Source organism: Desmodus rotundus, chromosome 10 (genome assembly GCF_022682495.2).
Source record: "Desmodus rotundus isolate HL8 chromosome 10, HLdesRot8A.1, whole genome shotgun sequence".
NCBI lineage: Eukaryota > Metazoa > Chordata > Mammalia > Chiroptera > Phyllostomidae > Desmodus > Desmodus rotundus.
The window spans coordinates 82,436,555-82,463,682 of record NC_071396.1 but is presented as its reverse complement, the minus strand read 5'-3'; the positions used below and the strand labels follow the sequence as shown (position 1 = coordinate 82,463,682).

The window sequence follows — 27,128 nt, the reverse complement described above, 5'->3', positions numbered from 1 at the left end:
TCTGCCTAGAGTAGCACTGACCTTGCTATTTGAAATTCAGGCCCCTGAACTTCTTCAAATGAGTGGCAGTGACAACTTCTGTGATTGTTCTCATTTGTGTGTGTTCAGTTCTTCTCTTAGTACCTTCTAAGCCCTCCTTTCCTGGCATATGTTAATTATCACAGGTGTTACTGAACTAAAGGGGTTCCTTTGCCTTTGTGCATCAAAACCCAATCAACTGCAAACAGGAGTTTGCAACAAAGAAAGTGTTTAAGGAAATAGTACCAAGCCCAGAGTCATAGGTGAGCAACTGCTCTAAGACCTGGCTCCCCTATGGCTTTTAGGGGATGGGTTATATAGGGAAAAAAATCACCACTCATGGTGACTAAAGGAGTTAAGGTCGTGGTTAGGGTTGTGGTCTCTAGTGATTGCTTGGGGCTAGGGTAGGGGGTGGTTGGTCATTGCATCTGGTCCTGATGTCAGCCATGGCATCATTTCTTCTGGTTTTGCAAGGGTGTGGTGTGTGGGGCTGTCCAGTGTTTCTGTGTCTGGAGCAGGAACACAGATGAGGCCTCGGTGTAATCTTTAGTTTCACAGAAATTCTGTGTCTGTGGTTAACAAACCTGAGGCTTTGTTTCTCAGATTGATACTGACCAGAACCTCATTGTCCTGAGGGCCTAGTGAGTAAGGCAGTAGACATGCAAGGGAGAAGGAGAGAGCTGAGTCAGGGTGCTGGATGAGGCCAGTTTGAATCAAAAGGAAAGAAGGGGAAAAAGGTCAGATTAAAGAAATGAAGTTTCTGAGTGTTCATACAGGTGATGTGTCTTCTTTACAAAAGAGTGGATATTCTGTTCCTCTAACTTATTGATTATGAGATCGATTTTTTCTTTATTTTTATTGTTGATGCTATTACAGTTGTCCCCACTTTTTTCTCCTTTTCTCACCTCCACCCAACACCTACTCCCCCCTCCTTCAGGCCATCACCACACCATTGACTGTGTCCATGGGTTACGCATGTATGTCTTTGGCTGATCCTGCCATCTTCTTTCTCCCAGTCTCTCCCTCCCACTCCCCTCCAACAGCTGTCAGTCTGCTCCACTTAGAGCCTCTGTATCTACTTTGTTCATTAGTTTCTTTTGTTCATTAGATTCCACATGTAAGTGAGATCATATGGTATTTGTCTTTCACTGACTGGCTTATTTCACTTAGTATAATGCTCTTTAGTTTCATCCATTCTATAGCAAAAGGTAAGAGTTTCTTATTTTTTACTTCCATGTAATATTCCATTGTGTAGATATACCACAGCTTTTTTACCCACTCATCTACTGATGGGCACTTGGGCTGTTTCCAGATCTTTGTTATTGTACATAATGCTGCTATGAACACAGGGGTACATATACTCTTTTGAATTGGTGTTTTGAAATTCTTTTAAAAAATATTTTATTGATTATGCTATTATAGTTGTCCCATTTTTTCTCCCCTTTACTCCATTCCTCCCTGTACCCCCTCTCCCACCATCATTCCCTCACATTAGTTCATATCCATGGGTTTATACATATAAGTACTTTGGCTTCTCCATTTCCCATAATATTCTTAACTTTCCCTTGTCTATTTTGTACCTACCATTTATGCTTCTTATTCCTTGTACCTTTCCCCCCATTCTCTCCCCTTCCCCTACTTCAACCCCCTGATAACCCTCCAGGTGATCTCTATTTCTGTGAATCTGCTTCTGTTCTAGTTTGCTTAGTTCATTTTTTTTTGTTTGTTTTTGTTTTTTAGGTTCAGTTGTTGATAGTTGTTTATTGTCATTTTACTGTTCATATTTTTTATCTTCTTCTTTTTCTTAGATAGGTCCCTTTAACATTTCATATAATGAGGGCATGGTGATGATGAACTCCTTGAACTTGACTTTATCTGGGAAGCACTTTATCTGCCCTTCCATTATAAATGATAGCTTTGCTGGATACAGTAATCTTGGATGTAGGTCCTCCCCTTTCATGACTTTGAATACTTCTTTCCAGCCCCTTCTTGTCTGTAAGGTTTCTTTTGAGAAATCAGCTGATAGTCTTATGGGAACTCCTTTGTAGGTAACTCTCTCCTTTCCTCTTGTTGCTTTTAAGATTCACTCCTTCTATTTAATCTTGGGTAATGTAATTATGATGTGCCTTGGTGTGTGCTTCCTTGGGTCCAACTTCTTTGGGACTCTCTGAGCTTCCTGGACTTCCTGGAAGTCTATTTTGTTTGCCACATTAGGGAAGTTCTCTTTCATTATGTTTTCAAATAAGTTTTCAATCTCTTGGTCTTCCTCTTCTTCTTCTGGCATCCCTATGATTTGGAACTTTTGGATGATTTTGGATGTTGGAACTTTTAAAGTTGTCCTGGGGTTCCTAAGCCTCTCCTAGTTTTTTTGAATTCTTGTTTCTTCCTTATATTCTGGTTGGATGTATATTTCTTCCTTCTATTCCAAACTGTTGATTTGAGTCCCAGTTTCCTTCCCTTCACTGTTGGTTTCCTGTACATTTTCCTTTATTTCATTTCACATAGTCTTCACTGTTTCCTCTATTTTGTGACCATACTCAACCATTTCTGTGAGCATCCTGATTACCAGTATTTTGAACTGTGCATCTGATAGGTTGGCTATCTCTTCATCTTTTAGTTATATTTTTTCTAGAGCTTTGATCTGTTCTTTCATTTGGACCATATTTCTTTGTGTAGGAGCACCTGTTACATAGTAAGGCGTGGAGCCTTAGGTATTCACCAGGGTGGGGCAACCCACATCTCTGTGTTGTGGCAATTTATATGGAGGAAGGGTCTGAAAGGGAACAATGTCACTTACTCAGCTCTCTGCCAACTTTCAGTCACTTCCCCCACTACCCACAAGCAAATTGGATCCTTCTGGTACTGATTCCCAGATGGGTGGGTTTGTGTACATTCTAGGACCCTTTGGGTCCCTCCAATATACTCTCCTGTGAGGCTGGGGGTGTCTTCTGCCGCTTCCACTCTTACAGGTTTTTTCGGTCAGAGGCTTTGAGGCTTTATTTCCCCACGCTGGAACCCTGGGTTGCACGGTCTATCTTGCTCCCCAGTTGTTCTTCTGGGTTTATCTGCATGTGAATGTGGGACTGCCCACTCTGCCAGCCCCCACCTCGCTGTGAGACCTCTCCATCCCACTGTCCGTCTCTGCCCCTCTTACCGGCCTGGATGAATGTTCTTCTTTAACTCCTTGGTTTTCAGACTTCCATACAGTTCAATTTTCTGGCAGTTCTGGTTATTTTTTGTTTTTAAATTTGTTGTTGTTCTTCTTTTGGTTGTGCGAGGAGATACAGTGTATCTACCTATGCCTCCATCTTGGCCAGAAGGCCAATCTATGAGTCTTTCTATTTTATCAAGCATTCATTTTTAACAATATACTTAAAATAGAGACTGAGAGGGAAAATAATAATTTATGTGTGATAAATGTTGGTTAACTATAGGATTAAATGAGTCTTGATTTGCTTTTGGGTGGTTGCCCTACTTCTCTATTAGACTTGTAGTGTGGCTTGTCTCTATTGTTCCATGGAGAGAAATGGCTCTCTGTTTAAAATTTTAAAAATAAAATCAGCATATGTGTTGACTCAGGTCTGTAACTACATTTTTCTAAACTTTAAAAATAGTTTCTTTGCCCATAACTCACTTCTTTGTTAGTTTACTGATTTTAAAGTTACTTGTATTCAAATTCATTTACAAATTTCTGGCAGTCTCAAAATGTTTATACGCCATTTCAGATTTCATCTTACAAGAGCTATATCTCTTTTACTTATAGATATTTTAAAACTTGTTCAGATAAAATGGTTTTAAAATAGTTACATATAGTAAATATCTTTTGTAAGCAATTAAAAATCACTTCTAATCAATTGATTTTGTGATTATTCAACAAAAAAATCACTGAAATATACTACATTATATGGTTTAAGTGATATTTCAAACTAGAAAGAACAAATCAGATTTTATTTGCATATGATTTATACAAGTCTTCATGATAAACAACGTAAATGCTCCAAAATTTAGACCAACATTAAAGCAAAACACTGAGAAGTTTCATCAATTATTATTTTATTTCAATTTTGAACATTAACACTTGTTGTAGTTTGTTATCTTATCACATAGAGTAAAATTTGAGCATGTTTTCAAGACTTAATTATCTATTAAACACAGCTATCAGGCACTACTTTACTTACAAATATTTATTGAGACTTATGTGATGCATTAGTCCAGTAATAGTGTCCATCTAGTAATGAGTAAGAGTTCCTATTCGCAAGAACAAATTAATTGATTTAGGGTAGGGGTGCAAACTTGTGTTTTTGGTTTATTTAATTACATTTTTGTTTTACAGAGTATAGAAATAGTATGTGCATTCTGTTCAATGTGTTAGTATTAAGTTATAAGTTAGCCAAGACATACTAGGCATTTCACTAGGCTCTTAAGATGAATCTGACTGAGCTCTGAGGATGAACAATGTTCACAGTTCAGTGTGTGAGCCAACGATAAGCTGAGTGTTGTGAGAAATGAAAGGAGAATATGGCTGCCATTATGCACACAAGTCACAGCAAGTTTCATGAGGAAGTGATATTTGAGTGGATTCCTGATGGATAATGAGCTTTTTTCAGACAAAGAGGAAGGCAAAAGTATTCCCAGCAGCAACAACAAAATGTATCAGAGCAGACATGGGAAGGAGCATACCTAGTGGGTTTGATGACAAATTTGAAAGTTTGAGCAAAGAGCACGTGGGGAAAAGGGTCAGGAGAATAGGTGGAAGAAGTGATTGATGACCAAATGTAAAGTCTTTGTATTTTGAGCATGAATATGGCTCTTCATAAAGATGAGTGTAAGAAATCAATTTTACTGTCAACAGATTATTCTGTTAGTGGCATTATTCATAATCTCATACCTTTTAGTTTTAAAAAGCACCTGCCATGATTTTGTACTTGTAGAAATATGATCTGAAAAATGGGAAATTCAAGTTCAGACAGCTAGTACAAAGCAGTTAAGTGTGTCTCATAGAGATGGTGGAAACACATTTTTAAGTGAAGATATACCTTATTTTCAATTTTTCTTAGACGGCAGATCTTGCACTGGCACATTAGTCGTTCTGTTGGAAGACCATAATGATCACCCACCACAGATTGACAAAGATGTGACAATTTGTCAGCAAAATCAGGATTTTGCTCTTCTCGCACCTGTGGATCTAGATGGACCTGAGAATGGTCCACCTTTTGAATTCCGTCTGGATAATTCTGTCAACAGACTTTGGACCTTAGAAAAAAAGGATGGTGGGTAATTATGCTAAATCTTGTAATCAATAGAAATCTTAACCAGTCAAAATAATATTGTTTTTGAAAGGTCATATCAATATATATTCTCTATTTTTCCCATAGATAAGACTGCATTTCTTCGTGCAAAACAACAACTTGATTATAACATTTATGATGTGCCCATTGAAATAAAAGATAAACATGGTCTTGCTGCAAAACACGTATTGTCAGTCAGAGTATGTGACTGTACAACTCCGTCTGAGTGTAGCATGCCTATGGAAGCAAGACAGCGTGATATCAAGGTAGCGAAAGTCGTACTTGGAAAATGGGCAATACTTTCCATGGTGTTGGGTTCTGCATTGTTATTATGTAAGTATAATTATTTAGAATGTGTTAGCTGGAATTTTTCCAATATTTTTAAAAACATGACCATTCTTTATATCAATGACATTTAAAGGCTTTGGTAAATGTGCTCCTCTTAAAAGTTTTGCATGTAATAGAAGACTTAGGGTTCTCAGTCATAGAAGAAGAAACATATCATTAAGAGCAGATTAAAGTAATTTTCAGAGATGTAGCCTTAGTTCTTCCCATAAGTATCTGTGAGACACTGGGTAAATCATTTCCTTTTCTTAAGTTCTTTTTTCCATATGTAAAATGAAGAGGTTAGATAAAATTAATATTAAGATTCACTCTCATACAAAATGTTAGTAGTGAATGAATAAAAAGAATTAGTGAAAAAAGTAGCTCCAAAATTTACTTAGATGTTTATGCTCAATGTTGTTAATGATATGATATAGCATATATCTTTTTTATTTTTATTTCTTTTTATTTTTATTGTTATTCAATTACAATTGTCTGCATTTTCTCCCCATCCCTCCACCCCACCCCAGCCAATCCCACCTCCCTCCCCCACCTCTTCCCTCCCCCTTGATTTTGTCCTTCTGTCCTTTATAGTAGCTCCTGTAAACCCCTCTCCCCACTATCCCCTCCCCACTCCCCTGATATAGCATATATCTTAAGAAAACTTTAATGAGTGGCATGAATAGAAAATAGTCATATGGTGAGCTACTGAGGAAAAGTGATGCATGCAAAGAATGCTGATTTTTGCATTTGGCAAACTGTTTTTTAGAAATGCAAAAGTGATGGAAATCATTGCCCACACTTCCCTCCTGCTCTCCCATCATTCCTCCCTCCCTCCCTCTTTTCTTTCTTTATTAACAGTCTATTTGGCTACATACATCCTATTCACATTTATAAGTTTTTGTCACAGTTTTTGCTGATTCATTGATTTGAGTTCCAAGTTAAACTGATTGTTCCTCTTAGCACTATGTTAGTGATGTACACTTTCGAAACCAGTCACTGACTTTATGTAATTGCCTTTCCTGTTTGTATTTATGCCTAATACATAATTTGGTTATGCCTAAAACCATTTGTTTTATGACTCTAAGTCCATTAAGAGTGCTCTGTATGGGTTTTAAATACTAATAATACTAGCTTAAATTTCAATCAGATGAAGTTAGTATTTCAGTGTGGAGGAAATAAGAGAAACATTTAAGTTAATTCTGGACCTGGGAAGAGAACTATTAATAAATTATGCTCCCTTCATCTCTCTTACTTTTTATTGATCTATTTCTTATTTAGTCTAACATAATCTCACTAAGACAGAGATGGTCTGTATACTAATACATTTGTTAATATTCTGTTTTAAATTATATGACCCAAGGGTACTTTATGGAATACAAAATTTTAAGTTCTCTGAAGAACCTTTTAAATAATCATATGATTCAAATGATTTAATATGTATCAGCATCAAAAAATAATTCTACTTACCTAAATAATTTTATTTTTTAGGTGCCCTTTTTACATGTTTCTGTGTTACTGCTAAGACAACAGTAAAGAAATGTTTTCCAGAGGATGTAGCCCAACAAAATTTAATTATATCAAATACTGAAGGACCTGGAGAAGAAGTAATGGTAAACCATATTTCACTTTTTTTGATTGTATGGTAATTCAATGATGACAGTTGATTATTTTATAATAATAGTAATAATAATACATCTAATGTTTATTGAGCACTTACTATGCCAAGCAGAGCTCAGTGCCCTGCATATGTTAATGAAATTAAAATTCATAATTCTATTGTATTAGTTTTCTAGGGCTGCCATAATAAAGTACCACAAACTGAGTGCCTTAAACAATAGAAATTTATGGTCTCACAGTGCTGCAGTTTAAAAGATCAAGGTGTTGGCAGGGCCATGTTCCCTCTGAAGGTGCTAGAGAAGAGCCTGTCTCAGGCCTCTCTCTCCTAGCATCTGGCAGGTAGTCCCCTAGCTTATGGCAGTACAAATCTAATCTTCAAATGGCATTCTCCTTGTGTGCGTGTCTGTGTCCAAATTTCACCTTTTGGATTAGGGGCCCTCCCTAACCGATGACTTCATCTTAATTTCACTAATTACATGTTTAATGACCCTATCTTCCAGTAAGATCACATTCTGAGGCACTAACAGTTAAGCCTTCAACATACAAATTTTGGGGGAGACACAATTCAACCCATAATACCTAACATACGGGTACTATTATCCCGATTTTAGGTATGGGGAACTGAGAGGCACAGTAAGTAAGTGATTAGCCTATGGCGGGAAAGACATAAAGGCAAATTGTTAGTTTCAATTTGATTTATTCATTTTATAATTCTAACTTTATTTTCAGGAAGCAAATATTAGACTCCCCACACAGACATCCAACATCTGTGACACGAGCATATCTGTTGGCACTCTCGGTGGCCAGGGAGTCAAAGCACAGCAAAGCTTTGAGATGGTCAAAGGCGGCTACACTCTGGACTCCAGCAAAGGAGGCGGACAGCAGACCTTGGAGTCCGTCAAGGGAGTAGGACCAGGAGTACCAGATGCCGGCAGATACGCCTACACCGACTGGCACAGCTTTACCCAGCCTCGGCTTGGCGAAGTAAGTGCCAATGTCTTTGAGTTCAAATTCTGTGGAAGTGAAACACTGTTTATAAATCAGGATTTCCCAAAAGTTTTATTTCTCCTACACCTGGAATTCATCACTTTTTAAACGTTGAATTATTATAGCTAGGGATGTCAAATCCAAAACCCAAAAGGAAAAATGATTTTGTAAAGTTCAATGTTTAAAATAAGGATTATAAAATTTTATCTAGGAGTGGCATATGTAGACATGTTTAGGAAGTATAAAGAGACTGATAGCTTCTTCACTAAAAATTAGAAGGAAAAATCACCTGGAGTGAAATATTTGTTAGAGAGTAATACACAGATCATAAATTATAAACAATTTTTAGTGTGTTAAATCCTTCATGTGGTTATAAAATCCTGGCTGTCAATATCAACCAGATAAACTCTTCAGCTTTTATTTGGGGTTTTAGTTCCTTGTTTTATGTTCAGATTAATCATTATAAGTTAATATTAGCCAGTTTAATATATTACATTATTATAGCTATTTAATAGTGCATAAACAATAAGAATCCTAGAGAATATTGGTTTCCCCCAAAACATGTGAAGCTGTGGAGATACAGTTCAACTGTACAAATCTTATGTCCAAGTGGGAAATAGTAAGTTGGTTGTATGATAGACGTGTAGCTTTCGTTTTCATCAATGTTTTCACAGGGAGCATTTATATATTTGCTATATTTTAAGAATGACTATAATATAGACCAATCATGTGCATTTTTTATATGTAGGAATCCATTAGAGGACACACTCTGATTAAAAATTAAACAGTAAAAGGTAAATCAAAGACATTATTTTTATGCTAATATATTTAAGTGTTTTTAAAAAATAATAAAATGTGCTCTTTTTTAATACAGAAAGTATATCTGTGTGGACAAGATGAGGAGCATAAACATTCTGAAGACTATGTTCATTCATACAACTATGAAGGAAAGGGGTCCATGGCCGGCTCCGTAGGCTGCTGCAGCAATCGGCCGGAAGAAGAAGGGCTCGAGTTTCTAGATCATCTGGAACCCAAATTTAGGACACTAGCAAAGACATGCGTAAAGAAATAAATGTGCCGTTCTAATAGAGTAACATCTACAGATGCATATGCAGGGGTTTATTGAATGAAAATGATAGCAGCACCTGCTAATGTGTTTGTTTATTGGAGGTGATCGCCCAGTCATGTAGATAAGGGTACTATAAATATGAAGCTCCCTAAATTCTCCTTGTCTAACGTAACTTCCACGTTCTCTAGAAATAACAGTTCCACTGGCTCATTTTCTTGTATATGCCTGTACATACTGCCCTTTTCAGGACTGTACTTTGTGCTTTCTTGCACCTTATGCTACTTTGCATGCTATGGAAGAATGCGTAGGAGAGCTGGGTATTGTGGAGGCTAATAAAAGTAAATTTTTATTTTAGATGAAAATTAAATGCTTTCTTTTAAATCTTGAGGAAAATAATCTATTAGAAATATTGTCTTTGGTGCCAGAGAATTGCTCCCTTTACGCAAGTAGCTATGTACTGAAGGCTTTTTAAGTGTTCTTTGGTGCAGTCTTCAATTTGGTAAATAATAGCTCATTTCTCACTACACTTTTCACCTGCAGAGATGCTCCTAGCACTCTTTATTTTCAGGATCCTTCAGAGCTTGGCCTTTGGATCTCTGCTCCTGGGAATGCCTTGACAAGTTCCTATAGCTTCTATGGCTACTGGAAAGACATAGACCAGAATAAGTTCACAGCAATTTGAGCCACAGAGATTTTATAAGGATTACATGAAAGCATTTCCATGAAAGAATTGCAACCTTGATGCCTATGGGTTGGCTTAGACTCACAAATATGGTTTCTTTGCTCCTCATGATGTATAATTACTTTTTAAAAATATAAATAACTTGGCAAGAACATGCATTCACTAGTTTGTCACAGGTCTGCGATCTTCAAGAATTTGTGGGTCAATTCCAGCAGGCATTAGGCTTGAAACTCTGATCCACAGTGCTTAGGCCTTTGAAGATGCTAAAAATCGAGTGACCCTTCATTCATTGTGGAACTTAATACTCAGTTTCTATTTGTAACTACTGTAAGAAAATAGAAAATCACAAAGCATGTCTGGAGTGTATATGTTAAAAACTAAAATCTGTTAAAGCAACACCAAATATTTTTTGAATGATAGATGAATAAACACGTGAACTAATAAATTATTTTAAATGCATAATAATTTAATAGGGTATATATTATTTATTTGGGAAAAAACATATATTTAAATAATATTTTAAGAGTCTTCTGTGCCAGACTATAAACTTATAAATAATAACAGAATACATCACACAAACTTCTCATGCAATAAAAACTGTTTTGCCTGGATGGGTGGCTCAGTTGGTTGGAACATCTTCACATACACCAAAAGGTTGCAGGTTCCATCCCAGGTCAGGGGATATGCCTTGTTGCGGTTTCAATCCCTGGCTGGGGTGTGTCTGGGAGGAAAATGATTGATATTTTTTCTTACATCAATTTTTCTTTCTTTCTCTCTCCCTTTCTCTCCCCCCAGAAATCAATAAACATATCCTCAGGTGACAATTTTTAAAAAATAATTAAAAAATGAAAAAAAAAATAATATAACTATGAACTAATTAAGTATTAAAAAATGAGTGGTTGCTTTTTAAAATTTTTGTGATTAGTCTCCTTTTTATCAGGTACAGCTTCTAATCAAAGGTGTTTCCTGACATGAAAATGGATATTAGAGCAGAAAAAAAAGTAGTTTTAATAAGTAAGATTTTATTTTATAAGCCATCCACCTTCTATGGTTTTATAGTCATTGTGAAGAAAATAATTTGGGGGAGTAATGCAATTTCTGTTTCCTGACATACACGTTATTCTCACAATGACACCAGGTTTATAATTTTTAAAATGTAATATTAAAAATTTGGAAATATATCATAATGTAAAGATAAGTTATATTCTGAAATGTAGGTGCAGTTTTCTGAGCATTCTTAACATTCTTAATGTTTTCTGAACAGTTAAAAATTGTGAGCCAAACATTAACTTCTATGTTTTCACTTATATTTCTTATTTTTTACATTTGCTTAAATATAGAAGAGAAAATTTATATCTGAACATAAAATACAGTTAAAGGCCAACAGAAGATTTCTTGGTCAGCAAGAGAAGACACTCTAAAAGTATTACAGAATTATTAGAAAGTGTGGGAAATTAGTTTATATTAAGTTTCTGGCTATTTAAAATGTTTTCAAATGTTATCAATGAAATTTATTTCACAGAGAAACTGTGACTGTCTTTTGCTTTATGTAGGAAATTCAGAGTCATTCTCTGTTTACACTCAAGAGTAAATGTTAAGTGTATGATAGAGAAAATATCTGAAACTCTACTCTACTCTTTACAAATTTAGTTTATTAATAAAACATTTTACGGATTATTTCATATAAATTAATTTCCAATAAATAAATCACAAATTGTTTTTCTATACTTAATGGTTAGGTAAAATATACAATTATTTTTTTTATCTTGACTCACATCTAAAATTATTTAATGTGAAAAAATGCCATGGAAACATCAAAATAGATAAAGGTTAATATGATTATTATAAATGAGCTTTGTTAAATACTTCCTTAATTTTATTGAGTTTTTAACTTCTGAGTTTATTAAAATATTTTATAAAACTTAATATCTATGCATATGTCTACTTTTAAGAATTGAATATGCTATGTAATTTGGGAAATAACCACAATAGGTGTTTTAGAGTTGAGGATTTTTATTATCATAGAAAGGAAAAGCTAACTCCCCTTTCATGGTGTATTAGTTATAAAAGTCTTGTACTGGTTGAAAAATCATCAATTGGGCTAGGTAATCAAAGAAACAATGTATATTATTGGATTTGCCCAAAACTTTGCTTTTCTGTAAGATGGCTATAGTAGCACTTAGTTGTCTTTAACTTCATTCAAAACAATTTTGTTAGATTGTACTGTGACAGTTGTCATATCAGTGTGCATTTAAAAAAGACATAAAAATTTGATGGAAGAAAATAAGCAACATTTTTGGCATATTATGCTGTATTATTTCAAGAAAGGTGAAAAACACAACTGAAATGCGAAAAACAATTTGTGCAGTGCCTGGAGAAGGTGCTGAGACTGATGGAGTGTGTTAAAAGTGGTTTGCGAAGTTTTGTGCTGGCGATTTCTCACGGGGTGATGCTCCATGGTCAGGTAGACCGGTAGAAGTTGATAGGGATGAAATCAAAGCATTAACTGAGAACAAACAACACATTACCCCATGGGAGACAGCCTACATACTCAAAATATCCAAATAATAAAGTTATTTGTGAAAATGAAATATGTCTTTTATTTTACAGAAAAAAACTAAATGGACTATTTGGCCAACCAAATACTTCATGTCTCTTGGTCTCATTCATCTGCATTTCTAATACATCTGAGGGAACAGTGCATTTGGCCCAGACAGTACATTTGTGTTCCTGCTTACATAGGGAAAGGGAAACTGAACGACAGCAGGAGAAAGCATTACTAAGAATGGGTAGACTCTTTTATATTATGTAGAACCCACTAGATTAAGCAAGAATAATTAAAAATGTTTTTGAAAGGATAGTGTTGCATAAAAAATAAAAACCACATGACCTCAAATTCTCAACAATAAAACAATAACTATTTTTGAATTTCTAGACTAATTTATGTATATAAGAAGCATTATGAAAACAAATGTGTAAAGCAGATTCATAATACATGTTTCACATGAAATTATTTAAAAATCTCTACTTAAAGTAAGTTTTTTGAGTGATAAGAGTATAATGCCCTTTGATAAAATCAATCTATAGAGTTAGATAATATTTATTTCATAGCTTTAGAGAAAAAAGAAAATAATTGAAAAGAAGTGTGGCTTTCTGTATTTGGCCTGAGAATATACTGGATTTCAAACTTTTTAAAATTTAGTTGTCAGTGTTCAACAATTAATATCTGTAATTGCAGAGTGTTTTTCTTTGCCCATGTTTAGGGACTCTTAATGTTTAAAAAGAAACTTCAAGGTTTCCTTTGACATACACAAGGTTTTACCTGGATTTCACAGCAAAAAATTTATGCAGAATTATTATCTACCAGGTATAGTTCAAGAAAAACTAAGAGGACCCCTCTATTCCAAAGTGGAAATGAAAGAATTTCCTTGGTTTGGCTTTGCCTCAACTAAAATACATTTATACAGAAAATTTAAGAATTAAGGGGGGAAGTTCATTTACATAAAACTTAAAGTCCAAATTCGCAAAGGTATTTTGTACATCGTAGGTATTTTATAAGATGGGTAGGGTACACTTCTATGCCCACACTATTTCTAACCTCTTTGAGCTACATACTGAAGTTCTAATCTGAATTTCTTTTGGGGGGCTTTAACGCAGCCCTCCGGTCCGCCACGGATGAAGAAAAAGACTACCAAGACATGATCTGCTTGGGGAGGAAAGGTGGCCGTTTCTCTCAAAGGAGAAGGGCCCAGAGCCTCTCTCTCCAGGGGCTTTTATTAGGTTCATTCGCATAGGAATAGGATAAAGCTCATCAATCATTGTCAGCCAGTAAGGGTTAAACAATACAAGATTTACAGAGAACTTTGAGGGCTTATTCTGAGTTACAGCCAATTAGTTAGAGGGCCATAAAACTTTAGGCGCCAGACTCATCTCAGGTCTGGACCCTTATCTCTTAAACTGAGGGTACAAATTAAGTAGGTTTCACAGGAATGTATGTATTTTTGTTAGGCCTGATTCCCCAGGGAATCCACCCCTCCCAGCACAGGACTGCACTGCCCTCTGTTATTGCTTCACGCTTAAATCAGGCAAGGGAAGTAAGGCATCCAAGAGATTAGGAGACTTCTTGCAGACAGAATGAGGACTCAGGCTATTTCAAAGCCGAGGGGCGAGAGCCCATCACCCCCTTTTTCCACAGCTCCCCAAGTCCTTCCCTGCAAGTTTATTCCTGGTGACCAGAGCCTGTCTGAGGTTGATCCTCCCTTGAGGATTTTTACCCGTCATTGGCTAACTGGCCAAGCTCAGGGACAAGCAGGGTGAAGTGGGCAGAGGTGGCACCCCTGCCAGGGAGACAAGCTTTGTCTCCTTAGTGGCTTATGGTCCCAACTCTGACTCAGCCTTAACCATGAGGGGTTACAGCCTCTGAAACCAGGCAGGGTGGTTCCCAACAAATTTCAGTGTTTCTTGAAGTGTGATCCCTGGACCAGCAGCAGCACCTGGTAACTTGTTAGAAATGCTAGTTCTTCGGTGTTCCCCCCCCCAGATCCACAAACTAGGAAACTCTGAGGATGAAGTTCTCCTGGTGTTCCCGAGGTCCTATCAAGTTCACTTCAGTACTACAAGCTCTTTGCTATTCAGGGTTATTCACATCACTGGGGAGCTTGTGAGGACTGTGAATTCAGGCCCCATCTCAGACCTATTGAGTCAGAATCTGCATTTCATCAAGGTTGCACTTGAAACTTTGGTGAGCACTGAGAAGGAATTGCAAAGTCTGATAGGTGAACAACACAATAAGCCAATTAGAGTTAAGATAGAAGTAGCCTCAGGCAGCAGGTCTACGACCACTGTATAGTAAGAAAATTTGTTCCAGGTCACCTGGTGACCCAAATTGAAGACACCTTCCTTGCCTCTCACCACCCACAAAGCAGAACCTCGCTCTGAGTTCTTATGTATGTGGATATTGACTCTCTGAACTTTGTACCTAGCAGTGCCATACATTGGAGGGTATACAATGACACATAAGGTAACCAAATTTAAGTGAATGTCATGTTCATTGCCACAGTAAATTTGTTTTGCTAAGCCAAAATTAAGGAAAAAATCATATGTTGACATTAATTACTTTTGGTCAGGCCTATCCAACAAATTTGCCAAATTATGTTTAAAAACCAATCTAAATAAAAAACCCTGAAAGCTTAAGCAACACATAGCATCCTGATTTCATTTAGGCAAATAGGTGTCTTGATGTATCTTTTCTTACTGAGACTGTTTATCATCGTGTACATTTTTAAAATTTTATTTTTCTGGTTGTAGCTGACTTTGAGTATCATAGATGTGGCTAAGAACCTGTCAGAACCAGTTGTGTTATCTTAAGTAACCTTATTCTGGCATGATTATTTCTTTTTGTTTCAGATTGGGAAATCAGGTAGATGAAAGTTAAGACAAATTTTCAGAATTGTTTTAATTTTAATACTTTAATTTAATATCAACTGTTATTAAATATATAACAATATATGTAATGTACATAATTATTAACTATAGCATTGGCTGTTGATATTAAATATTAATTTGATATTAATGCTTTAATATTAAATATATTTAAAGTTAAACTTTAAGAGGACCCTTACCACTGACAAATACATGTCCCTTGCTATTTTGTGACAGTTATGGCAGAGGCCACAACCAATTATCTACCAACTATCCCTAACCTAGTTTGTTCTTAGAGGTGGAGCTCTGATTTTATCAGAGTGGCTATGTGCCTAGCTAAGACTATTATTTCCCAGCCTCCTTGAACTAAGTGCTGCGTGTCCTAAATTCTGGTCAGTGAGAAGCAAGTGAAATGCTATGGATAAGATCTCTGAGAAGGTGTCTTAAAGGAGCTAATTCAGCTGACAGGTTTTTTTCTTTTTTTGTTTGCTTGCACTAATTGTATGTCTTGGTATCTAGAACACAGATGTGATGTCTCCTTCTAGAACACAGATCCAGCCTCCTTTTATCTTTATGCTCCACCATTCTCAGCAATGGCTCATGGCTTCTATTCTGAAGCAGAGAAAATTTAAATAAAAACATCTTCCCTAATGACACAGTTTTAAAATTTACTATACTATTTCCACTACCTTGAGCCTCTGTTCCTACGAAATGTGTGAGTAAAGTGTATTCTCTAGCCTTGGCTGGTGTGGCTCAGTAGACTGAGTGCCCGTCTGTGAATCAAAAGATTGTTGGTTTGATTCCCAGTCAGGGCAGGTGCCTGGGTTGCGGGCCAGGTTCCCCAATTGAGGGTTTGTGAGATGCAACTGATCAATGTATCTCTCGTACATTGATGTTTCTCTCCCTCTTTCTTCCTCCCTTCCCCTCTCTCTAAAAAAGTACATAAATAAAATCTTTTGAAAAAATACTGTGAATACTGTGTTCCCTTAGGCCTGAAAGATTCCATATTTAGTTGCATTCTAATAGCCTGAGGCATCTTCCAACTTTTCAGTTAATTAACATATAAGGAAATAAAAGTAAATAAAATTTGTTTTTCTATTAATCCAATAAATTTCCAGCATGATCTATAACTTTTCTTATGCCAACTCAAATAGACTTCAAAATGAGTAAAGGTGAGTTTAAGAAACATAGGAAATTGCAGAGGTTTCAGTATGTGACAAAGAAAATAATTATTTTTTTCCTGTATGACAAATGGTGATTTCCTATGCTAATTGACTGAGTTGGAATTCTGCTCTGTCACATTAGAGGCTCTATACAAAAGTATTTTAAAACATGATCTCCATGACCTGCTAACAGAAATAAAGTGGCTTAAACAAGGTATGCATTATTTTCACTGATATAAATCCTTGGCCTTGCATGGAGGCATCTGAATGTCTTCAGTGTCCTAGGAGCCTCCACTTTTTCTGCTTGACCTTCCTTTGTACAAGGTTCTTCGCAACCACAAGATGGCTATGCAACTCTAGCCATCACAGGAAAATAAAAAGAGGGGAGGGGAAAACATTCTTTTTAGGGAGCATTTCCAGAAGTTCTCTTCAACAACTGCTGCCTCCACACCCTTGGGAGAACTTAAGCAAATGTCCATCGCTATCTGCGAGAGGGAAAAATGTGGTTTTTCAGCTGAACGAGATCAGGGCACCATAACTAAGGGAGATGATACTATGAAGTAACTGAAGGGCAAAGGGACATGAGGGATACTCTTTCTTATTCTTAACCAATGTTACCCTGCTCCAGGTCAAAATAATCATTAGCAAAAGAATCATACGTGCAACTATTATATAACATGCAGTAGTTAAGGAACTGTATAGCTGCGGTGGGGAGACATGCTCTTTTACTTGCCAAGTTTTATTAAAATATTATAGAGCAAAAACTTAATATATAACCTTCATAAATATAACCTTGGCTTTTTTCAGAGATTAAAACTTGACTACATTCTCAGGTCAGTGGGGAGGGGCTGGGAATGAAGAGAAGGTTTTTGTAGTTGAAACAATATAAATAAATATATATATATTAAAAATCAGAATATTTCACCCAAAATGTAAACTTGTGACTTCTCTTGAAAAATTGGCAGGTTTGGTAACACTGTTCATATTCCCAAAGGCCACCAATTGGCTGGAGGTGACAAGCAACTTTCCCAGTGCCCTCTGAAATGTGCCAGTCATGTCTCAGACAGAAAGGCTGTCAACTGCCATTTATTGTGGCACTTGTACTGTTGTTTTCTGGGGGCAGATTTAGGGGGAGAAAAGAGAAATCTTTTGTACTAAGCTTTCTAAAAAAGAAGAAGAATTTTAAAAGTCTGCTTTTTAAAACCAACCTGCAGTGAAGACAATAAAATGGGTAGAAATGACCATTAGTTGTAGCAATATGAACATCTCTGCAACCTTTCTAAGAATACCTTTGCTGAAGTCGTAGGAGAGAAAACCTTACTAGAAGGTGTTCGGGAGCTGAAGAGGACAGAAACTGCCTACAGTACATATAGAACAACTTTTCCCACATTTTTTTTTCTGTAAAGGAGAGCAGAGAAACAGGGTGTCATATTTGGAGAGAGAAATAGGATATAGGAAGGTAGCAGTTTCTGGTGGTTTTTTTAAAGTTTAGTTTAGTTTATACACTAATGGGAAAGATAGATAGGGATGAAGTTGATGATATAGGAAAGAAGGAGCAGAATTGCAAGAACAATATCCTTGAGCAGGAGATGGGAATGGATGCCCAAGTGGGGCAGTTGACCTTAGCCACAAACAGGGGCAGGTCTTCCATAGTAGCAATGAAAAGACTACACACACACACACACACACACACACACACACACATATATTTAGAGAGAGAGAGAGGGAGATATGCAGGATTATAAAGAGATATTTTATAATTTTAGTGTGCACTTCTCTGATTTCTTAAAGTATACTATTTAGGCTTTGAGATTTCTCTATTGTACAATGCCTGGTCACACTCTTTACCCAGTTTTTTTCTGCTGGGTTTCCTGTCATGTTCTTGCTGATGTGTAGGAGTTTCTTGTTGTTATAGATATTATTCCCTTGTCAGTTCAGTAATATCTAAACTGTTCTTCCAACCTTTCATCTGTCTACTAGCTTTATTCATAATGTCCTTTGTTGATTAGAAAGACTGAATTCTAATGTAACCAAATGTATCTTTTTATTTCCTTCATGGTTTATGCTTTTTGTGTTTTATTTATAAAAATCTCTGTCTACCCCTGGATCACATGGATGTTATTCTATATTTTCTTTAATTAACTTTTTTGTCTTTGTCATCACAGGAAAGTTTAAGTTATCTGCACTTTGGATATGGTGTTAAGTAGGGGACCAGTTTTGTTTTTCCTTAATAATGAGTCAGTTTTCCCAGTGCCACCACTAAATAATTCTTCTATTCTGAGTGATATGTGCTACCACCGATTTTATTAGGTGTTAAGTTTCCATTTATTCAATGGTTTCTGTCTGGGTTTTAAGATAAAATCCATTAGCTTATTTTTCCTTTCTTATACAAAACCCGCACAAGAAATTCTTAGTAGATGCATTTCACAGTTTCACAGATATACTAATACAGGCACATCATGTCTGAGATCAAGTTGGAACTTCCATCCTGTCAAATTTGACCTAAGACATCATTTTATTTGTCATTAAAGATAACATTAAAAATAGAAAAAGAAAAGCAAAGAATTACTTGCCCCCACAATGCTCAGGAGTCATTCATTCATTTGTTCATTTCCTCAGTCATTCAACAAACACTTATTAGATGTCTGCAGTGTGCCGGGATTCATAATGGATAGTGCTATAGTCCTCAGTGAGAAACAAATATTAATGAAATAATTAGTTAAACAAATTTAGCATTGTAATTGTGACAAGCGCTCTAATGAAAAAGAAGCTGTTTAATGAAGACTTGACCTTATTTTAGAGAGGATCTGACCTGTTAGAAAGAAAATAAAATGGGATCTTTATAGGATGGGTGGGAATTAACCAGAACAGAGGGACAGAAGAAAATTCCAGGAAGAGAATGGAGCATGATCCTAAAACACCTTTGCTAGACACCCGCATAGTGCAAAGGCCTGAAAAAATACCAATATGTTTGTGTGCAGCAATGTTCAGAAGCCAGCTAGCAAGAATGCCTAGACAGCAAGGGAAGAAGAAAACAGGAGACACTGCTGTCAAAGCAGCCAAGAACAAATACATTCTAGACTAGGTTAGCTCACAAAAAAGTGGGTTTCTTGCCTCTAGGTCCATTTAAGAAGGTAACATTTCATAATCTATGAAAAGAGATCTTTATATTGGTAGTAGTTTTTCATCCTTTACAGAATGCTGCTTGCATTTCATTTTTCACTTAACTTGAGATTAACCTTCTCTTTACTTTCAGAAAGGAGTCAGCATGACGTAAATCTCAAGTGGAGAGCCCTTGTCCTACCCACTTTTAAAACTTCCTTAGGTGCTTCCCTTGAGCAAGTGCTCTTTCTGTCTTGGTCACCACATCATCCCAATGCCAAGAACAATGCTGGAGACATAATAGGTGCCCATAAATACTTGTCCAATTAGTTCATTAGTAAAGAAAACAATGGAAGAATTTGTAATTTTAAGGATATATTCATTCATAACACTTCTAAGGAACTTATGTCAACAGCATCTATGAAAGGTAGACTTGACCTTGTGAACCATGTCTGGCCACGTTCTGCACAATTGCCTAAGAGTTCATTCACTGACTTGTTTTCATGGAGGGTCTAAGTAAAAAGTACTCTAATAAAAATTGATTTCTAGTTTATTTGCCATACTATTCCTTATGAATTTCAAATGTGCATTTTGAAAAGTAATGGAAATTGATTTAGTATACTATGCTTTATTGAGACCAACTTTGAAAAGAACTTCGAAGACATAAGACAGCACTAAAAATAAAGATTTTATTTATTAATCAAGTCAGCAATTACATTTTTTCTCCCATTATAAAAGGATTCTTTTAAAAAAATGGTCCAAGTTTTCAGAAAGTGCACACCTAGTACAAACTGTGGCATCTCATCTTAGTGTTTCATAGTTAGTTTATGTGGCAGACAAGGTCTAGGGGTTGTGCTCAGGGGAAGGAATTGAAGGATTTGAATGTGGTCAGTGAATTGACAGTGGACTTCAGCCCTAGACCAGGACATGAAGAGAGGTACTAGGAGATCAAGACTAGGGAGCTGTCATGGAGATGAGGTGGAGTAGGGAACATGCGTGGGTTGTAGAGATATAGGGGGAGGGGAAGAAGGTTTGTTATCCATTCTAACACTTAGGGAGCTCTTAGAATATGCCAGGCTTTATTCTGTATGTTTTTCATGCATCATATCATTTAATCTTGCAACAACTCTGATAAGAAAATAATCTAATTGTGCTCATGTTTTTTGTGATTATCAGATATTTTCCTGCCTGCTCTCACCTAAAAGTAACTGGACAGTGTCCATTAATCTTGTTTTTTCCTCTTAAGCCTGTGTTTCTTTTGCTTTGGGGTTCCATTCTTTGTCATACACCATGCCAAGGTGGACTCACCCTAAAGATCAAGTGTCTGTGTGGACCTGCCTCTCCAGGCTCTGAAAGTGGGAGCTCAGGGAGAGCTGTCTCTATGTACATATCAGTGACTAAGTGGGACTTTTTGTTGCCATTAACATGTTTAGTTTCTAGTTTCTGAAATTAGAAAATTGTGATACTAGGCTGCATAGATGTGACCCACAGGCCTCCAGTTGTTGTTTGTTCATTTCCTTAGGGACAACTCGTTCTGACTTTTTATCAGAAATGAATACCTGTGTCCAGCCAACCTTCTCAAAAAGTCAGTCACATGAAGTCTAACTAGTTTAATTTTAGAGGTGGAAGTGACCATGGACGGCACCTAGTATTACATTGAATATCTTACTTAGCAAGTGGGTATGCTGAGGCCTGAAAGTTTCCTTGAGTAGCCCAAGACACAGAGGGCACTGCTCCTGACTTTTGGTCTAGCGCACCTGTATTAGAGCTCAGTGGAAAACCATTTCGTGTCAGCAGAATCACCTTCACGCCCAAAAGACATTCCTTAAAAAAAAAAAAAAATCCTCTACCCACATTTCATTGTTTCTTCAAATTAGTGCCTGTTGTTTCAAAATTGCATTACAGAGAAATTCATTTCCATGGCCATACAGTCTAATATAAATACATTAAATAAATTGGGTCACTTGTTTAGAGTAAGTAGTGTGTATTTCATACCTTTGTGTAAACAAGTTTCATGATGAAACAACAAAAACATAATCACAATTTTAATAGCCTCAATCACTTATCTAGTGTGAAAGATGAAAATAATATCTAAGATGAATTCTTTCCTAATTGCTCTTCCACTCTTTTTTGGAATGAGGAAAACATGAACCACCCTCTAAGGCATTACATGTTAAAGGGGAGACAAGAGCTTGGAACTGTCCTGTTGTCAACGGCTATGATGATAGCCTGAGTAAATTTCTAGAACCTGAAAAAAACTGGTTTGCTTCTTTATCCTTTGGGAAGCTTCATGCTAGAGATGACATTGTCATCACTAATATGATGATATGTGTTTATGAAATCATTGCTGGAAAAGCATGGGGATTAAAAATTATAGAAACAGAAGGATGTCGACCATAGTCTCATTTTGGTGACCCAGGCTTATTTTATTAGCAAAGTTTCAATGATAAGTTTTTTGGGTATGAAGACAAGAGAACAGTCCATTATGTGATTATTCACTGACAAAATAGAGCATGGGACTAATATATAGAAGGTAAAGCTTGTATTGTTTGACACTACTTAAGAATTTAAGTACATGCTCAACACAAGGATCATTTTGGCTTTGTGGGTAATGACATTGGAATGGTACGTTCTCAAGCACTGAAATGGTGTGAGGGTCATGCACGGTTGGCCTTTCAAACAGGTTTCTCCAAACATCCTTGAGGAGACAAGGTAAATGAAATGGAACAGACAAGTTTCTCCTGTGTGGTCAGAGTTTCCTGGTTTAAGTCAGTAACTGAAAACAAGTGCAGAAGGATGAGTCAGAATTTCCTGTCATTGCTTTCTGAAAAGCTGAAAGCACACTGCTTTTATGTTTTAATCTTCCAAGTTAAGTGCTGCAGTAATTCATCTGGTGTGAGTACACTTCAAGTCAAAACGCAAATTTTATCCCATTCCTTTTTTCTCACCATGAACTCTGGTTTTGGTGGTAGGAAAGGACGGGAGAAACTTCCAGTAGATGTCCAGGAGTCCGATTTAAGAAATAAGTTATAAGAAGGCCAATGGATGGGTTTAACTGTGACAAGGGATGATTTTGGAGAAAATCAGTAGTAGCCTACATTTAGCCAACATCTAGGACCTCAAGCAATGAATTTTCCATATTAACCTCGATTATTTTTTTTTTCTTTAACTTATGGTCATTTTCTTGTGTCGTTCTCATATTGGCCATGAAACTTCTTTTTATTTATAAAAATAAATAGAGAGAGAGAGAGTGGAGGGAGGAAGAGAGGGAGAGAAACAGCCATGTGTGAAACATTGACAGCCCGTTGGTGGCCTATTGCACGCTCCCAACTGGGGCCCTGGCCCGCAACCCAGGCGTTTACCTATCTGGGAATGGAACCAGCGACCTGTCGGTTCACAGGCCCACGCTCAGTCTACTGAGCCACACCATCCAGGGCAAGGCCATGAAATTTCTAATAAACACCTCCAAGACCCTCAAAGAAAGGTGTGTGCTACAGATGAAAACCCCGTCAGAGCTACACTTGGATGCCTGGAATAAATTTATTTCAGCAAAGAGTTTGTAAAAAGTCTACCTCGAGTCAGCCGTGTAACTGGCGAGCAGCTGTGACATAAAACCAGATGTCTGCAGCTGGCAGGCGGCCTTTGAGGATCTGCCTCTGACCCCAGGGACTGACCGCTGTGGTCGGAGAGGCGGAGCCTAGGCCGGGAACGCGCTCGGACCCGCGCCCTTTCCCGCGGCCCGCGCTCTCCCGGAGTGAGTCTTTGTACAGTCATGGCTTCGGCTGGGCAGGGCTACCTGCTAATCCTGCGGGCGGACACCGGGGCGGGAGGCAGATGGGGCGCAAAGGTGGCGTCCGCTGGTGAGAAACACCTATCGCAGGTACAGGGGTGGCGGCGACAGGGAGTTCCCACGTGTTGCGCTCTCAAAGAAATAAAGACTTAAGGAAATACTAAGGAGGGGCCGATCGGTGTGTTTCGGACGCGTCTGGAGCCCCACCCTCGGCTAGAGGAAAAGCCCCTTGTGTAAGAAGCAGAGGCTTCAGAAACGAAGAAGAAAAGCGTCTCTCCCGGCGCACCGCCTCTCACTCTTGCTGCGCGGTGGGCCCAGCCTGCGCCCCAGCCGCGGCCTTTGGCCCCGCGGATCCTTCCCACTCCGGCCCCCGGGTGTCTTGGCCCGCGACCTGCCCCGAGTCTTCCCATGGCGGCCACCCCAGCCACGCGCTCCCTGAGCGCAGCACTCTGCTGGCAGCTCCTGCTGACCCTCACGGTGAGTGGCTGCCCGGGCCACCGGCTCCCTAGAGGGGGCTCCAATCGATTGGGGGCCAAGGGGGACACTTAGAGCAGAGGCGGTGGGCAAAGCAGAGTTAGGGGGCCTTGGGCTCACTAACTAAACTCACTAAGAAGTGGAGTTGGTTGCAGTGGGGGAAGGCAGACAGAAAGAGGCTGGTGTCCTGGGTGCCGCGAACCCGAAGGGGAAGGGAAATGTGTGTGCGGTAGATATAATCAGCGCAGGCAGGTAGAGACGCAGGCAGGAGCTGCAGACGCCCATCCGAAAGTGTAGCCTCTGGGTACGAGCAGCAAGCGCCGCGCTAGCGCTGCACTGCTGCGCCTCGGGCTCTTTCCTGGAAAGGTTCTGCCTCCACGAGGGTTCGAGACCACTCAGGGGGGGACCCTGTGCGCGGGCGCGACGTGAAGCGCGGTCTTTGGGTGAAAGAGAAAACTACGCGCTTTTAGGGGGATCGTGGGTGTGTGGGTGTTGGGGGGGGGCTCTAGGTGGGCGTTTGTAGTTTACTTTTTTTATTTCTGTCACCATGTGTGATTACCTCCCCCTTAATTTTGGAGAAAAGGATCATCCAGGTCTGTTGTACCCAGAGGCAGCTGCATTCTTCTGTCCCCTGCCCTCTAGCTTTCTTCCCACTTGTAAAACACAATAGCGAAGACCCTACCCATCCGCCGCGGGGAGCGGAAGGCGGTGACCTTATTTGGGGCCGGACAGCCCTCCCTCGCTCTCCCTGGCAGGAATCTCGCGGCAATCCAGGGCTAGGGAGCGGCCCCTGGGACAGTTTGGGATCAGAGGTGCCCAGACCGGACTTCCTGGGCTTCCTGAAAGGAGAAACATTAAGTAGACGGGACTCGAGAAAGTGCTCAGGTCGCCGGTGTGTTTTTGACGTTGAGATTGCAGTCAAACCCGAAGGACAAAGAGACGGCCTGGCAGAGAGTGGGAAGATGCCATTTGGCCGTGGTGGAACTGGGATGGGGGGGCTGAAGTATTCGGATTATTTTTCTTTCTCTATCGCTCTCATTTGAAAGAGAATTCCTTAAATTTTAAAATAATGAAATTGTATTTGTTATGATTATCAGAAGGTCTTTAGAACTCTGGACTCCAAACCCTTAACAAAATGCCTGGGGCACATTAATAACATAGGAAAGGCCATGTGCACAGCCCTTAATACTGTGCAGTTGAGCAAACCAAGAATGAAATGAATACCAGTCACGAAATATGTAACCGGTAACAAAATAAATTTTGGTTAGATTCCTAATAAAGGTGCCACCTCTGTTTACACCACTGGCCATTGTTTTTTGATGGAAAAGGGGTGATTAGTCACAGGCAGTACATAGAATTGCCTTGTATATACTTAAACAGAACTTTCTGCATTTGTCTTAGATCCTCTTTAGAAGAAAGAGGTTGTAAGTGAGTAAATAAATTGAATAATCCCCATTGTGTGACCTTCCTTAGCTTCAAAGCAGGACAGATCGGAAGTGGGGTGGAGACAAAAAGGGCACAGGCTCTGCTTGTACCCCTCACTCTGCTACATTGAAACTGGAAGGAAGGCCTACTGTTCTGGTGATCTTGGATGTCTCTGCAGGGCCCTGCTGGCCTCAGCTGGTGTGGTTGTAGTCTCAAGGGGGATAGATGCATGAAGAGTATTTGACTAGAAGATGCTGTTAAATAAGCATGACTTTGGGGGGCACCCTTTACATTTCATGCTTCGGGTACACCCAAGGAATCCTTCACCATTCCACAAATCAGCTTATCCCCACTTCCTAATAGTGCCTCGCCTGACACGTGTCTTAACCACTTGAACTTTAGCTTCAGTCTAAACACCAATGAAGCTTTTCTGTCTCAGACAATGAGACATCTTTATTGCTAAATCCAAATCAGGCCTTATATACTTCCGCCTAGTAGATTGTACCTTTATTCTTGAAACTCACTTCTCCTTTCTTTTGATATTCCTGACCACTCATAATCGGACTCCCTGTTCTAGGTTTTGTCCCTAAAATGCCACACAGGTGCCTTCGTATAATAAATTTATTTTGAACAATAGGCCTTTGTATCTCTGTCCCTATAATGATGTGTGATATAACATTTGTCTTTCCAAACAGTGTTACTTTTCTTCTAGTGTCCTGTATTTCAGTAAATGACACTACAGCATGCCTTATTCCTCAAGTAAAATGTCTGGAAGCTGTTTGGTTTTCCTTCCTCAATGTTCCCCTCCCTTAATCCATCAATCAGTCCCATTAAATCTACATTCAGAAATATCTCATGAATATCTTTACTGCTATCCATCAGGTCTCCTGTCTCTCTTTGCTATTACAAATAATGCCACAATGAATAAGCCTGTATATATGTTATTTCATGTATGGGCTGGTGGAACAATAGAATGGATTACCAGAAATGGCATTGCCAGATAAAAGTTAAATGACTCTGTAAATTTGGTAGCTATCAGGCACTCTCTCTTCCCTCCATAAAGGTTGTACATGGCTAGATAGAAAGCTATTTTATGATGTCATAACACTTCATTGAGGACGGCATATGTAATACTATACTATGTGTAGTACTTGATCTAGGCAGTCGTTTGGCAAAAGATAACGTTGAATCCATACCTCATGCAGAACACCACAGAAAATTCCAAACATGAAAGATTTAAATATAACATATGCTACCACATAGAAACACAGAAGAAAAAATGATAAATTTCTATTTAAATTTGGAGTCAAGAAGGCCTATTTATGGCTCAGATTTCAAAAGCCATTCATTAAAATTGAGAAAATCAATTGTAATAAAACACACCCAACACTTGTCCATGGCCCAAAACTATACCAAATGAAACAAAAACATCATAAACAAAGTCAAAGGTAACTGACAAAGTGGAAAAAATATTTTCAGATCATACTTTTAAAGGTTAATCTAATATATAAAGTGCTCTTCTAAATCAAGAAGTCTAACATGAATATGATATGAAAAATTCCCATAAATTAATGAAAAAAGCCCGTAAAAATATTCCAGCCTCATTCATAATAAGAAATGATGAATTTAAAACTACAGTGAAATGTCATTTGGTACTTGACAAACATCCAAAAGTTTGACAGCACGCTGTCTGGGCAAGAATGTGAAGACATGGAAACTCACAGTTGGTGAATGTAAAAAGTTACGACCTTCATGGATGGTATAC

At 38.1% G+C, this 27,128-nt stretch overlaps 2 protein-coding genes across 4 annotated transcripts in view; both read left to right on the top strand.

Annotated features, from left to right (window-relative positions):
- Nucleotides 1-12,533, top strand: part of DSC1 (desmocollin 1) — a 31,762-nt gene extending 19,229 nt beyond the window's left edge. The window contains exons 12-17 of one of the 2 annotated variants that reach the window (XM_045187854.2): nucleotides 5,076-5,288; nucleotides 5,394-5,639; nucleotides 7,122-7,243; nucleotides 7,980-8,234; nucleotides 8,986-9,031; nucleotides 9,112-9,247. In XM_045187854.2, coding sequence (XP_045043789.2) covers nucleotides 5,076-5,288; nucleotides 5,394-5,639; nucleotides 7,122-7,243; nucleotides 7,980-8,234; nucleotides 8,986-9,021 — 872 coding nt within the window. In that variant the 3' untranslated portion in view covers nucleotides 9,022-9,031; nucleotides 9,112-9,247. Of the gene's footprint in view, nucleotides 1-5,075; nucleotides 5,289-5,393; nucleotides 5,640-7,121; nucleotides 7,244-7,979; nucleotides 8,235-8,985; nucleotides 9,032-9,111 lie in introns of both variants that reach the window. The other variant, XM_024580558.3, reaches the window with a different exon arrangement.
- Nucleotides 12,534-23,457: 10,924 nt separating this feature from the next.
- DSC2 (desmocollin 2) overlaps nucleotides 23,458-27,128 on the top strand; it is a 33,716-nt gene continuing 30,045 nt past the window's right edge. The window contains exon 1 of one of the 2 annotated variants that reach the window (XM_045187885.2): nucleotides 23,458-23,941. In XM_045187885.2, coding sequence (XP_045043820.2) covers nucleotides 23,873-23,941 — 69 coding nt within the window. In that variant the 5' untranslated portion in view covers nucleotides 23,458-23,872. The remainder of the gene's footprint in view (nucleotides 23,942-27,128) is intronic. The other variant, XM_024580532.4, reaches the window with a different exon arrangement.